The 11,878-nt window shown below is 40.2% G+C and overlaps 2 protein-coding genes across 2 annotated transcripts; both read left to right on the top strand.

The window, feature by feature from the left end:
- The first annotated feature begins 466 nt into the window (after positions 1-466).
- On the top strand, positions 467-2,910 carry thy1 (Thy-1 cell surface antigen). The gene is made up of 4 exons (XM_072374859.1): positions 467-530; positions 1,061-1,104; positions 1,239-1,571; positions 1,685-2,910. The coding sequence occupies exons 1-4, from the start codon at positions 517-519 to the stop codon at positions 1,789-1,791; spliced, it is 498 nt and encodes a 165-aa protein (XP_072230960.1). The 5' UTR covers positions 467-516; the 3' UTR covers positions 1,792-2,910.
- Positions 2,911-4,684: 1,774 nt separating this feature from the next.
- f11r.1 (F11 receptor, tandem duplicate 1) lies at positions 4,685-11,247 on the top strand. Its single transcript, XM_072374864.1, has 10 exons — positions 4,685-4,875; positions 6,948-7,007; positions 7,838-7,954; positions 8,349-8,495; positions 8,644-8,846; positions 8,935-9,037; positions 9,184-9,291; positions 9,633-9,645; positions 10,139-10,202; positions 10,314-11,247. The coding sequence occupies exons 1-10, from the start codon at positions 4,830-4,832 to the stop codon at positions 10,347-10,349; spliced, it is 897 nt and encodes a 298-aa protein (XP_072230965.1). The 5' UTR covers positions 4,685-4,829; the 3' UTR covers positions 10,350-11,247.
- The last annotated feature ends 631 nt before the right edge of the window (positions 11,248-11,878 follow it).

The raw sequence follows: 11,878 nt of genomic DNA on the forward strand, positions 1-11,878 counted from the left end.
AATCTCATATTGATCATATTGTCGCTCTTCTTGACAGTATTATTTCTCATTTCAATCCGTTTGCACGTAAAATGCCCAACAAATGTGTCTCATCCTGTCTTTGTAGTCATTTTATCTTCTTTTATGATGAGTTTTGTGAATCATTTTGAATTTGTGTTGGTGAAAGTATTAACACTACATGGGGCAGATCAGCTGCTGAGGGGTCTCGGCTAATCAAACTCTCCTCAAAACATCTCCCTTTTCTTTCTAATCCAGAAGCCTAAATCTAACAGAGCCAGAGGACAGTTTATTGACATGTGATCCTCTGTCCAGTGGTAAAACACAGGGAAGAAGAAGATCAATGTAAACCCTCATACGGTACTGAGAAATGTCCCCAAAGTCCACTGGAGCAGCATTTTTCTCCCCCTCCCCTCACTCTTTCTGTCCCCCTCCCTCTCTCCTCCGTTTCTTCTATAAGCCGACCTCTACTGTATCTACCCCCGGCATCACACTGCAGAGCACTGAGGAGGACTCAAAATGCATCAGAGAAGGTGAGAAAGATTCATATACAATCATCTGAATCCCAGCTGTGTAGAATATTGAACTGCGCTATACAGACGAGTTCTCTTTCATGCTGTTATTGTGGATGAGATATTTGGTTCCAAACTGCACCAGAGCAAATATTTGCATCAAGCAAACTAAATATTGCTGAATTGCTTTGTGTATTTTCTTAGCATATTCAGAGGGTGGGTAATTAGTCTTTGTTCTTTAGAGAGGTTAAGCTCAGAAATGCGTCAATGTTGGCAATCTACCAGCGAAGTTTGCAGTTCATGTCTTTGCAGGGGACAGAGTGAGACTGTATTGGAACCGGTTCTTCAGTATTGTGATACTTTTCCTGTGGGTCGGGAGAGAACTGCAGAAATGTTACATTCACGTCTCTGAAATCTGACCCTGATCCTTACAGCGGAGTCAGCTGTATTTGTTTGGAACTTCGATAACGCAGAGGCATGAAAGCACAGATATAACAGATAGATGCTGTATTGTAATTGTAACAACAAACTGCTTCTTTTTTTTTTTTTAGGGAACTTGGAAGAATGCTCATGATTACCACAATGTTATTCTTTGGTATGACACAAAGGATATTTTTATAACACTTGCATACAATCAGATGTTTCTTCCTGACATATATGACCACAAAAGTTTGTTTCTAATGAAGTTTATGAATACTGGAGCATCTCTTTGTGTTATACTAAATATAGGCTTTGCATCAGCTCAGAAGGTTATTCAGTTGTCCTACTGCTCTATCGGCGAGAACCACCTCCGGATGGACTGCAAATATGCGGTTCCCGCTGAGTCACCTGAAGCCTTTTGCAAGTACACACAGGGGGCACAGGGGGAAAGGCTCCTCGACACCACCGACCCAGACGAGGAGCAGCACGCCCCCTTCAAGAACCGAGCCAAAGTCCGCATCTTCCCGGGCAATAACTGCCGCCTGCTGTTCAAAAACCTGCCCAATGGCAAGTCCAACTTCACCTGCAACATCAAACTGCCTGACTCAGCCACAGCAACCAAAACTTCAGTGGTTGAGAAAAGTAAGCTGCTTGTCCTCGCGGTCATTGTTTGCCGCAGCTATGCACTTCCTGTTGTTTCACATGTAAAAATATAACATCCTTCTTCTGAATGGAGATTATTTTTCTAATTGCAGAGCTCCTCCTCCCCTGCTCAGCATGGAGTGTCTTATTACAAAGCTGCAGTGGCCTACTGCTGACACTGATGACACTTCCTGTGCTGGTGGAAATTCTCTGGCTGTGAACAGGCGACATGCAGCTGCATATGTTAACGCTGTTTCAGTAGTCATCTGGGGACTGACTCTAGACTCTTCAAGTTGTGTGTATGCACAAAGTGCAATAAGTTTAACCGAATGTATGTATAATATATACTTGGTATGTCACAGGGCTGCAAACACTGCATTATGCACTCAATACTAAGCACAGACACTGCTGCATACTCTTGCACTCTGTGGTACTCTCACATATAAGCAGCTGTTTAAGCGAGTAGTACAAATCTGTTGGGACCAAATTAGATCCTGACAGACTTGCCTAACAGGTAAAAAGCATGAATGTGACTTAGCTATAAATCTCAGATTCTGTCATATCTACAATCAATTGTGGCAACTGTAGTCAATGCAATGGAAGATATCACGCTTTCATCTCCTGCCTTGTCAACAAGACAATATCTCTCTATATCTATGAGGCAGTTTAGAGAGATTTTAAGGAAGGATGGTAAAACAGCTTTTGCTATGCCACATAACGGCTGAAACTTTTCCAGCTCAAAATTATGCAATGTTGCACTCTGCAGTGTGAATTATTGCTGAGCTTCATCACTCTTTAAGGTAAGCAATCTACTTTGCCTGACTGAAATCTGTCCCCTGTGTCTCTTCTTGGCTGCCTGTCAAATAAGGAGGGCAGAAAGTGGTGACCTTGGACCTCACAGGTCCACTAAGACTGTGTTGTACTTGTCAATAAGAAATTGATAGGGCTACAAAGACTGCAGACAAAGTTTGAAACCAAACTTTAAAGGTGTTTTTGACAGAGCACAAATGCATGCACGAGCAATAATGTCTCTCTGCTTTCTTATTCTCTTCTGATGAGGCGACTATGGAAACAAGGAAAACCAAATGTCAGTTCCCTTTTTGCCTTTCACTTGTACTTGGGACACCTCTGAAGGGCTTGGCTGGTACAGTGCACCTTTGAAGCTATGGGTTTAGTTAGTGATGATTCCATTCAGAAATTAACACTGAATAAGCTTTTTATGGTGCAATATTTTCTCTGATGATGTAAAGGATTTGTACTCGCGTATATAATTGATTAGGTGGTGTGTAAAGCAAAAGCACAATTGTACTGAGTACTGTATAATGACAATAAACTCAACTGAAACAACAAAAACAGAGAAGAACTTTGGTAATTAATTCTTTGGTAATTAATTTTTGGAACTTTGGTAACTATCCAATATAACATTATCAGGAGTTAACATACTGGAAAATGAACCAAAACTCATTGATCATGAAAAGGTCATGAAAGTTAAATGGTGATTATGAAGAATGCCAAAATTTAGCTGCAGGATATCTAGACGTTTTGCACACAACCGTGTGTTCTTTTGCAAAATGATCCATCAACTGAACAAATAGGCTAAAATGTTTGTTTTTGGTTTATTGGAGATCCACTCAATCACTGATTGGGTCACAGTCCTCATAAACAAGCTCAGCAATACAACTGTTCTTCACAGTATGCTGGGTTTGGTCAGACTAGCCATGGCTGTTACGATAACCGCGATATTTGTTGGACAATCGTCTTCATTCTCCTCGCTGAAAACAAACAAGAAGGTTACATTTCTACATTGTTTTGCAGCATTTTATAAGAGTAAAAATTGGTTGTCAAGCTGGTACTTTTTCATTCACATCAGTTTGTTGCACCTCTACAAGTTATATTTACCACGAGCATTTTTTCTTTAAAAAGCCTGAAAGGTAAAATGTTTTTTTAAAAGTATTTTTAACAAATTGATGATATTCTTAGAAGGATTAGGTGAATTCTAAAACCATTTTATAAAACCATTAGTGGCATGAAAATGAAGAGGGAGGCACAATTAAATCATTGAGTCACTCTAAAACTGTTATAATTGTGACAAAACAAACTGGTATTAACTCTTAAACAGTTGTCAAAATTTAAACTGTAGCATTAGGATATTCCTTCCTGACAAATATGTGAAAACAAACCAGTTACAGGCCACATAATATAACCTTATTTTACACCAACAGACTGTGTTGCGGACAGTATCTTGTAAAGCTAAAGATTGAGCAAAACAACAGCAAACATGCGGTAATCTTATGAAGCACCACATTGTACAAACAGGCTGTGTAACCTGAGTCATCTGTTGCCCAGTTGTGCATGCACGTGAGTAATTGTGTAACACAAAACAATGCGGCGCTGTTAAGTTTTGAGAACTGCATTTCAGATCTTACACTGGATTCCAGGTTGCGCTTTTCAGAAATGCTAAATAGTTTCGTTTTCAGGATCTTATCTCCTTGACTTTGTCTTGAACTCAAGAAGTGCTCAGGTGACAATGTTTGAAATAAACAGTGTCATTTCAGTTTAGGAGCACAGAAAATCAATACACATTTTGATGCTGGGCACACTGCTATATGTGAAGGAAAGGAATATAACGCTGCCCACATTTACTTCAACCACCGGTTTGTTTAGGAGGAACTGAAAATGCGCAAACACGTGCATGAACCAAGGACATCAGTGTGAAGTACCGTGGTTCAGTTTAAATGGTATTAGGCTACCTATCAAAGCTTTTTGCAACACATTTTTAAGGATGTAGCACATCTGTGGTTCGAGATGCGTTATTATTGCTGACAAAGCTAGAACAATTCGTGACAATAATGAGGAAGGAAGACAAACCCATTAAACCCACAAACATGGAAATCAGTGTCAACCCGGAGACCATTCAGATAGAATATTGGTTGGTTGACAATGGTCCACCAACGTCAGCAGTTTCCCTTCGTGTAAATGTGTGTGGTTGTTGGTTTCACCCTGCCGAACCTGTTTTTTCACTCCTGTCATTACCCGGGAGGATCGTATTTCCGGAAGGGAGCCGCTGGTTAATACCTGTTGCAGTCCTCAGGTGAGAGCCGACGGTTGCAGCAGCTGGAAACTTCGACAGAGGGGTAAGAAAACAGTGGAGCTCAGTTGTCTGTTGGACTACAGGACTACTTTTCTGTTTGTTGTCAAGATAACAGTTAGTTTTAAGAGGAATAACTGTGTGCAACAAACAAGGAGCGGACTATCGACATGAAGGGGTTCGTTTCGGTGCTTCTGTTCTTATCCACTGCTACAGGTGAGTGGCTGCGGCCTTTTTCTCTCGAGTTATTCTACCCTTAAACAAATGAAACATTTCTGTCAGTAAAAATGTAAAGGTGTATTTGTAGCCCCTACTAAGCGAGCGGCGGTTGTATTATGCTGAGTTTCGGGTCTGGGCCTGCTCTGTTTGCTCTGTGTTCAGCTGCACTGAAACCCGGAAACACGCGAGTGGAACAAAAGTTTTTTAGTTTAGTTTTTTTTTAATGGATATCTTCTACTTTACTGAGTTCTCCCGGTTAGTTGCTCACTTTGCTCAGTTTTGAGCTGTTTTCTGAGAACTTAACCCACGGATTTACATTTTGAGCTGTAGCGTTAGAAATATTTGACTTTGCTGTAAAATTTAACCACCGTTTAAACTAAATAAATAAATGAATGACAGGGTCCACATGGCACAAGGTCCAGGATGACTCAGGATGGAAATAAAATTAAAACAATCTCACTATCAAACCCCCTGTCTCCATCTACTTGCTCTTTTAACGTCCCTCAGTTTAAATGTTATCTGCTGCATGCTTTGAATTAGTTTCTCTTGATAGTTTTGGATGGGAGGCAAGGATTTGTGTTCCAGTAATTATCAGTTTCTGGGCAAGTTCACAAATGCATCTGCCATGTAATTAAGGTATCAGAATATCTTTAATGGGTGGAGGGATGTTTAACTATGGAGTAACTTTAGTCCTATGGAGTCCTGGCTATTTAATGACAGTGACTGTAAAGCTGCAACATTAAGCCCTCAATCTTAGATTTATCCTCCTGATTTCCATTATTGTTGCTGTTCTGTTAGTATCACCTTGGGGTCGAGTCAGGATGGCACAAACCGGCCTTTTCAATATGTTCTGCACAGAACTGACACAGTTGCCGTCTGTGGCTCTGGAGTCTGCATGTGTTTCCAGCAGTTTCCTTTGAAAGTTACTTGCCATCCTGAGGCTGAAACTCAATGCAAACAAGGAAGCCGTGGAGTGCTCCAGTAAAAAGTTTCACTCTGAGGCTTATCTTAGTTTCCACCAAACCAAAACTGGGGCAGTGCTGTGTTATCTCAGCTGAGCCTGCCTGTCAGAAAAGCCTCCAGTTTCAGATCAGCGTGGACAGTAAAAATTCTGTTAGTTCTTTGCATGCGGAGTGTGGATTAAGTTAGTTTTACTGTACTTATTGTTATTTTGTTGTAAACTAAATGACTCAGCACTCACTCCTGTTATGTTCCCTGCAGTAGTGGTTTCTATGAATCGCATTGGTTTTACAGACAAATTAGTTGTCTATTGTGGAAGTGGTGAAACTCGAATGGGGCGTTATATGGAGTCATGGTGTGATAGATGACCTGTGACTGCCTGCGGGAATGTTGTCATGTTGATGTGATTCTGAGCCAGAATAGACGCGGTTTCACCTAAACTGTGAACGGTATCACTGGAGCTTTCTGGCTCACCCCACAGGAATGAGACACTGTTTTTTTTTCTTTCTTCGTCAGCTCTCTGGGAGCTTGTGAGCATGCTCAGAGGGTTTGTCACTGGGTGTGGTTTATTGTTGAGACTGATCTGTTGATCTGAGCGAGTGCTTTGAATTCACTGACAGTCCACGAATCCTTTCAGGTCGACTTTCCTACTGATTATGATCAGGTTTCCCACTATTTTGAGTTTTGTTTTTGTGCCTCTGTCTTCCATCATCATCTTTCAACCTAAACTTGCTTCATATAAGAGTTCACGTGACTCAAGTCTTCAAAGCTGCTCGTGGAGAACTCTGGTCCCATATGTTGGGAATGCGAGATTTTCTGGTTAGATCAGTTTGCCCTCTAATGGTATACTTGACCGTCTTTTATCTAGTTACTTAACACATCACTGCGTCCTTTTCTGAGGTTATCTTTTTATAAATATTAACCAGAGCCCAGCGACCTCAGCATGCTTGAAGAGAACCACAGACACTGACTCAGTGATTGTACTTGTAAAAGCAGAAAATGACAGTTTTGACTCAGCACTCTTTAGTGTGTTAAGTTTTCTGAGCTGTGTCTGTTCTTTTGTGCCTATTGAACCCTAATAAGTATTTTTTTTGTGTGTGTGTGTCTAGGTGTTAGCAGCTTTACTGTTTCTACTAACAATCCAAATGTGCGTGTGAAAGAAAATGAAGGTGAGTCCTAAAAGATGTTAATGTATCTGCAGAAAATGCACCATGTAAAGCCACTTTAAAAAAGAAAAGATTTGGATAGAATGGCAAAGAAATGTAGGTTTGTCTTGTAATATAGAACGCCATTGCTGTGTATTAATTCTGTTAATGCCCTTTTACTTATTCTGTGAAACCAGCTAGATAATACAGGTGGAGGTTGAATTACTCCTAAATATGCATGTCTAGTTGGCCTCAAAATGTCTCTACAGTTATCCAACCAGCCACTTAGAATAAAAAGGTATCAACTTAATGACAACAAGGAAAAAACAAAAGAAACAAGACATTAACAAGCTAAAATGGGGCCTATCGCAGCAGAGTTGAACACACAAGACAAGCCAACCAGTAACACTGCTTATGGTCACCGTGAGACATCCCTCTTATCTTCCAGTACTTCCAGCGGCTTTTAACTGGCTAACATGCACCTTTTATGTCTATTGTTTCCTCTTGTGTTCAGCCCTGGGGAATATTTCAGGGCACCACTAAGGATCAGCTGACTTCTAACCACTTTGTGCAGCTTTAATCAGTCTTAATGAAGATACAGAAGTTCTGTAAATGAGTAGTCTACTTCTGACTTCTTTCTCTTACCCTGAGTGTAAAGATGGGTCATTAGAAACGACACATTTACTGCTCACTCAAAGACTCACAGCTATGGCAGCCATGCAAATGTGCTGGTTTGCATTCATTGTCCACTTTCCCCAAAGGAAGAACTATTGCCGTAACTCTACTTAATCAAATGTTAGGGAAGTTCTTTCAGCACACGTGCCAACAGGTCGTGTTATTTTCTCTTATTTCAGGAGTGGACCTGACCTGCTCATATTCAGCAGACTTTGGTAACGATGCCAGACTTGAGTGGAAATTTAAGGACAAGAAAGGCTCAATGACATTAGTGGTGTATGATGGTAAACTAACACGTAAGTATTTTTGTTTTCTTCTCTTTTTCCTCTACAAAGATTTTATTCCAATGTCTGTTGATAATGAACAGATACGACACTTTTAACTGTTAAGGATCCCGTTTTATAACCTAAATAATGCTCCTATGAATGTGTTGTGCAGTCAGATTTGGTTGATGAGCAGCTACAAGCAGTCCCACAAATATGACAGTTACAGCACATTTATGGTGTCTAAAGTTGATGGCGATTGTCTGAGTACGCATCACCGTCTGTTTTTAATTAGAGGAATTCACTTTGAAAATAACAAAGAAACATTTTCGGTTCCTGAAGGACCAATTGAGTGGAGCGTTTTGCTTTGATGGAGACATTTTTAATGCTTTCAGTTCATCTCCGTAACGGCGCATCTCTTCCACAGAGGCATATGAGAGCCGTGCGACTTTGTATAGTGGCAGTAACTTGAGATTCACCAAAGTGACTCGGGAGGATACAGGCGTGTACAACTGTGAGGTGTCCAGCACCAAAAGCCAATTTGCAGAAACCACAGTGAAGCTTACTGTTCTGGGTAAGAGTCTTTTTGCTTCTTTAAGCACCTTTTGAATCCATCCAGACTCCCAACCACAGGAAAAAACTGACCAACACTCCAATGGAAAGGCTTTATGATTCTGTTTTAAGACGCAGCACAAATATAAACTGTACACCATGCTCCGCAGTGCCCCCATCTCCCCCCCTGTGCAGGATCCCCCAGTCAGTGACGACGGGTAGGTCAGCCATCCTCACCTGCCATGATGGCGACGCTTCACCGCCTCCCACATACAAGTGGTACAAAGATGGCACCCTCCTGCCTGCCGACCCCAGCAAGATGCCTCAGTTCAAAAACATCACTTACAAGCTAAACTCCCAAAACGGAAACCTGGTCAGCTGCATTTCATTACAGTTAATGCCTTTCAGTCGTTTCACTTTCCGCGGCCACAAAAGTTGACATATTCTCTGTTTGGCTACAGGAGTTTAGTTCTGCTAAAAAGGTGGACGCGGGTCAGTACCACTGCGAGGCTGTCAACGAAGCGGGTCCTTCGCAGCGCTGTAAAGCTGCCAGAATGGAAGTTCGTAAGTTCTCTTTTATCGGTTAATCTGTACTCTGTCTGAGCAGGTGAAGTCACTGAAGGGATGGATTAGGAGCTGGAGCATGAAAATGTACCGTGTTGCTTTATCATTTCTTTAATTAATTGAATGAACCTCATGTTTTCTTCAAGGTGACGTAAACACTGGAGGAATTGTTGCAGGGGTGATAGTGGCTCTTCTGCTTCTGGCACTGCTGATAGTTGGTGTTTGGTATGCCAACAAGAAAGGATATCTTCCTAGTAAGTTGTTTGCATTATATTAAAAATTGTAGTATTTACTGTACTTGCCAATATGCAGATGCTAAACTGCATTGAGTTGTCTTATTAGCATTGAGTTAGGATGGAAAATGGATAATAGTGTGAAGAGTCACATGATGCGAAGCTCTGCAATCACACAGGAAGCAGAGATGGAAAATGTCAGCATGTAAAAGGAACTTCATTAACAACTTAATGATGGCTGTCACCGCCCATGCTGTCATAGATGAGTTAGACAGACTGCTGCAAATACGTTGTACTGCATATTTGTAATAGGAACCAATAGTTTTATTCTACTGACTTTGTTTCCTTTCTTTCCATCACAGAAAAGAGTGAAAGGTAAGAACATTTTCTTTTGTCGCTTTTACTTCCTGCTCGTTTAGGTGCAGATTGAATTGAGGTTACACGTAGTGTGCAGTTTAAGCTGTCCCGTGGCCATTTTGAGTGACAAGACAATTCCAGAGGTTAATATTTAAAAGAAAATCTGCATTCCTTTAGTTTACCCAAAAGAAAGCCTTGATGGTTAAAGCGATAAAACTGGCTGAAACAAGTTAAGCTTTGCTGTAAGATTCACTGGCGTTAGGAAGACACAAAGATGTGTGTTTAAACTGTGATTTTAGCCTTAAATGAGCATCTGGACTAGGAGGAGGAAAAATGGCTTCATCATTTAGATGAGCCTATCGTGCATTATCATTTTCCTTATTAAGACTGTCCCATTCCCTGTTGCTCTGGCTGTTTTTCACTTAGACGAGGCCTCACACACCAACGTCAAAGTCCCTCTGACTTCTCTCTGTTTTTTCCCTCACTTATTGTTCTCTGTTTGCACCTGCAGCAAACCAAAGTCCAACGTGGTCTACCAGCCCCCTTCATCGTATGCTGGTGATGACGATGAAGACGTAAGCCTTTCTTTTTTTTCTAGATATTTTTAACAAACACTCTAATATACTTTGTTTGTTAAGGAGGAAACGGATATTTGGATTGTGATGTTTGCTCTGTTTGTTTCTCAGGGGGAATTCAAACAGAAGTCATCGTTTGTGGTGTAGTCCGTACAAACTGGTTTTTATGTCCTTCAACGTGTTTTTGTCATCTGGTTTCTGAATGCAGTTTTGTGTTATTCACTTGTTTATCGTAGTGTCTGAAATGTGAGACTTAAGCAGTAACATTTTTCTGCTTTTTAACATTTTTTTGGAGTCAAAACTGTCTTATTTTTGCCCAGTATTGATGTGTTTCTGTCTGCTTTTTAAAAAAATCTATTTAAATAACGGTTTGAAATGTAAAAGAGGGAGCAGGAAATGCCAGCATGGCTAAAAGAACAAATTCTGGTAGCGTATATCTCATTTAGCCACACACAAAAACAACTTATCTGCTGTAAATAAATTTACTGACACCTGCTTTTATCAGCAGTCGTGGGAGTTTGGCTGAAACGTCAGCGCTCATCATTGGGAGTTTTTTTTATTTTTTATTCTTGTTTGTAAAACTGTTGTAAAACTTTCTTCCTATTAAAGTTTATTGAGATATTTCTTGTAAATAACAGCGAAGCAGTTAGGATTTAGATGAGTTAGTTCGCCTGGAGTGATATCCTTCGGCTTCATCTTTGACAGTTGTTTTAGGTACACAACCTTTTGATTTCCATACAACTGGTATCAAATTTACAATTGATCTGGTTATGTTGTCTGAGACAAACTTCCAGGCATGTTATATGTGGTAGCTTTTATCTCCTATTACCTCTGTAATTATGTTCTTTTTATATCTATCTATAGATAGATGGATACTCCAGTCTCATGCTTGAATTGGTAAAGATGTGAAAACAATACATATCACGACTTTATATAAATTGGATTCACTATTTAAATTGGATAATGGGCTTTCTACTTGATCTTTTCTTTGGAGAAATGTTAGAGCCAATGAATGTAACTTTTGTTTAATAAAAGTGTCCCTAAATGGATTCTGTCTCTGTGATCTGATGGTAACTTCTACCTATGGTATTAATACAGTTTACAATGCAGAAATATCATTAGCTTTCAGAGGGGAAATGTTAGAGTTAAGATTATCAGCTTAGTGCATGTAATGACAAAAATATGACCAGAACCAGCACAGCAGGTTTATTATTGATCGATGTACTGAGAGAGCTCTTGTGAACAGTCTCTACTTCCTGAATACTGCATTTTTTTAAAAGTCTTGATATGCTTACAAGTACATGGGAGTAATCTGCAGAAGTGCAAGAAGTCCACAAATAAACATGTATCAGCAAATGCTTTGGAAATGAACAGCAACTTTCAGGGCCTGCCCCACATCTACATGCTCATACAGCATAGAAGCTTCCACTGACTAATCATAAACTGACAGAAGAGGATGCTTTGAATACAGCTTGCAGCTGGCCACAGCACACATTTCTATAAGCTGGGGAAATTGCTAAACCTAATTAATGTAGTTTAATTAATTTAATTTCCTGAAATATGGGGATTTAAATCCACTGTCTTTTGACCTGACACCCCCACCTTATCAGGCTGTTTCCTAACCCTGTGGATTTCATATTTAATTTACCCTCTCTGTAGAATCGCCACTTTAATGT

Source organism: Leuresthes tenuis, unplaced genomic scaffold, assembly GCF_036924035.1.
Source record: "Leuresthes tenuis unplaced genomic scaffold, fLeuTen1.0.hap1 SCAF_21, whole genome shotgun sequence".
NCBI lineage: Eukaryota > Metazoa > Chordata > Actinopteri > Atheriniformes > Atherinopsidae > Leuresthes > Leuresthes tenuis.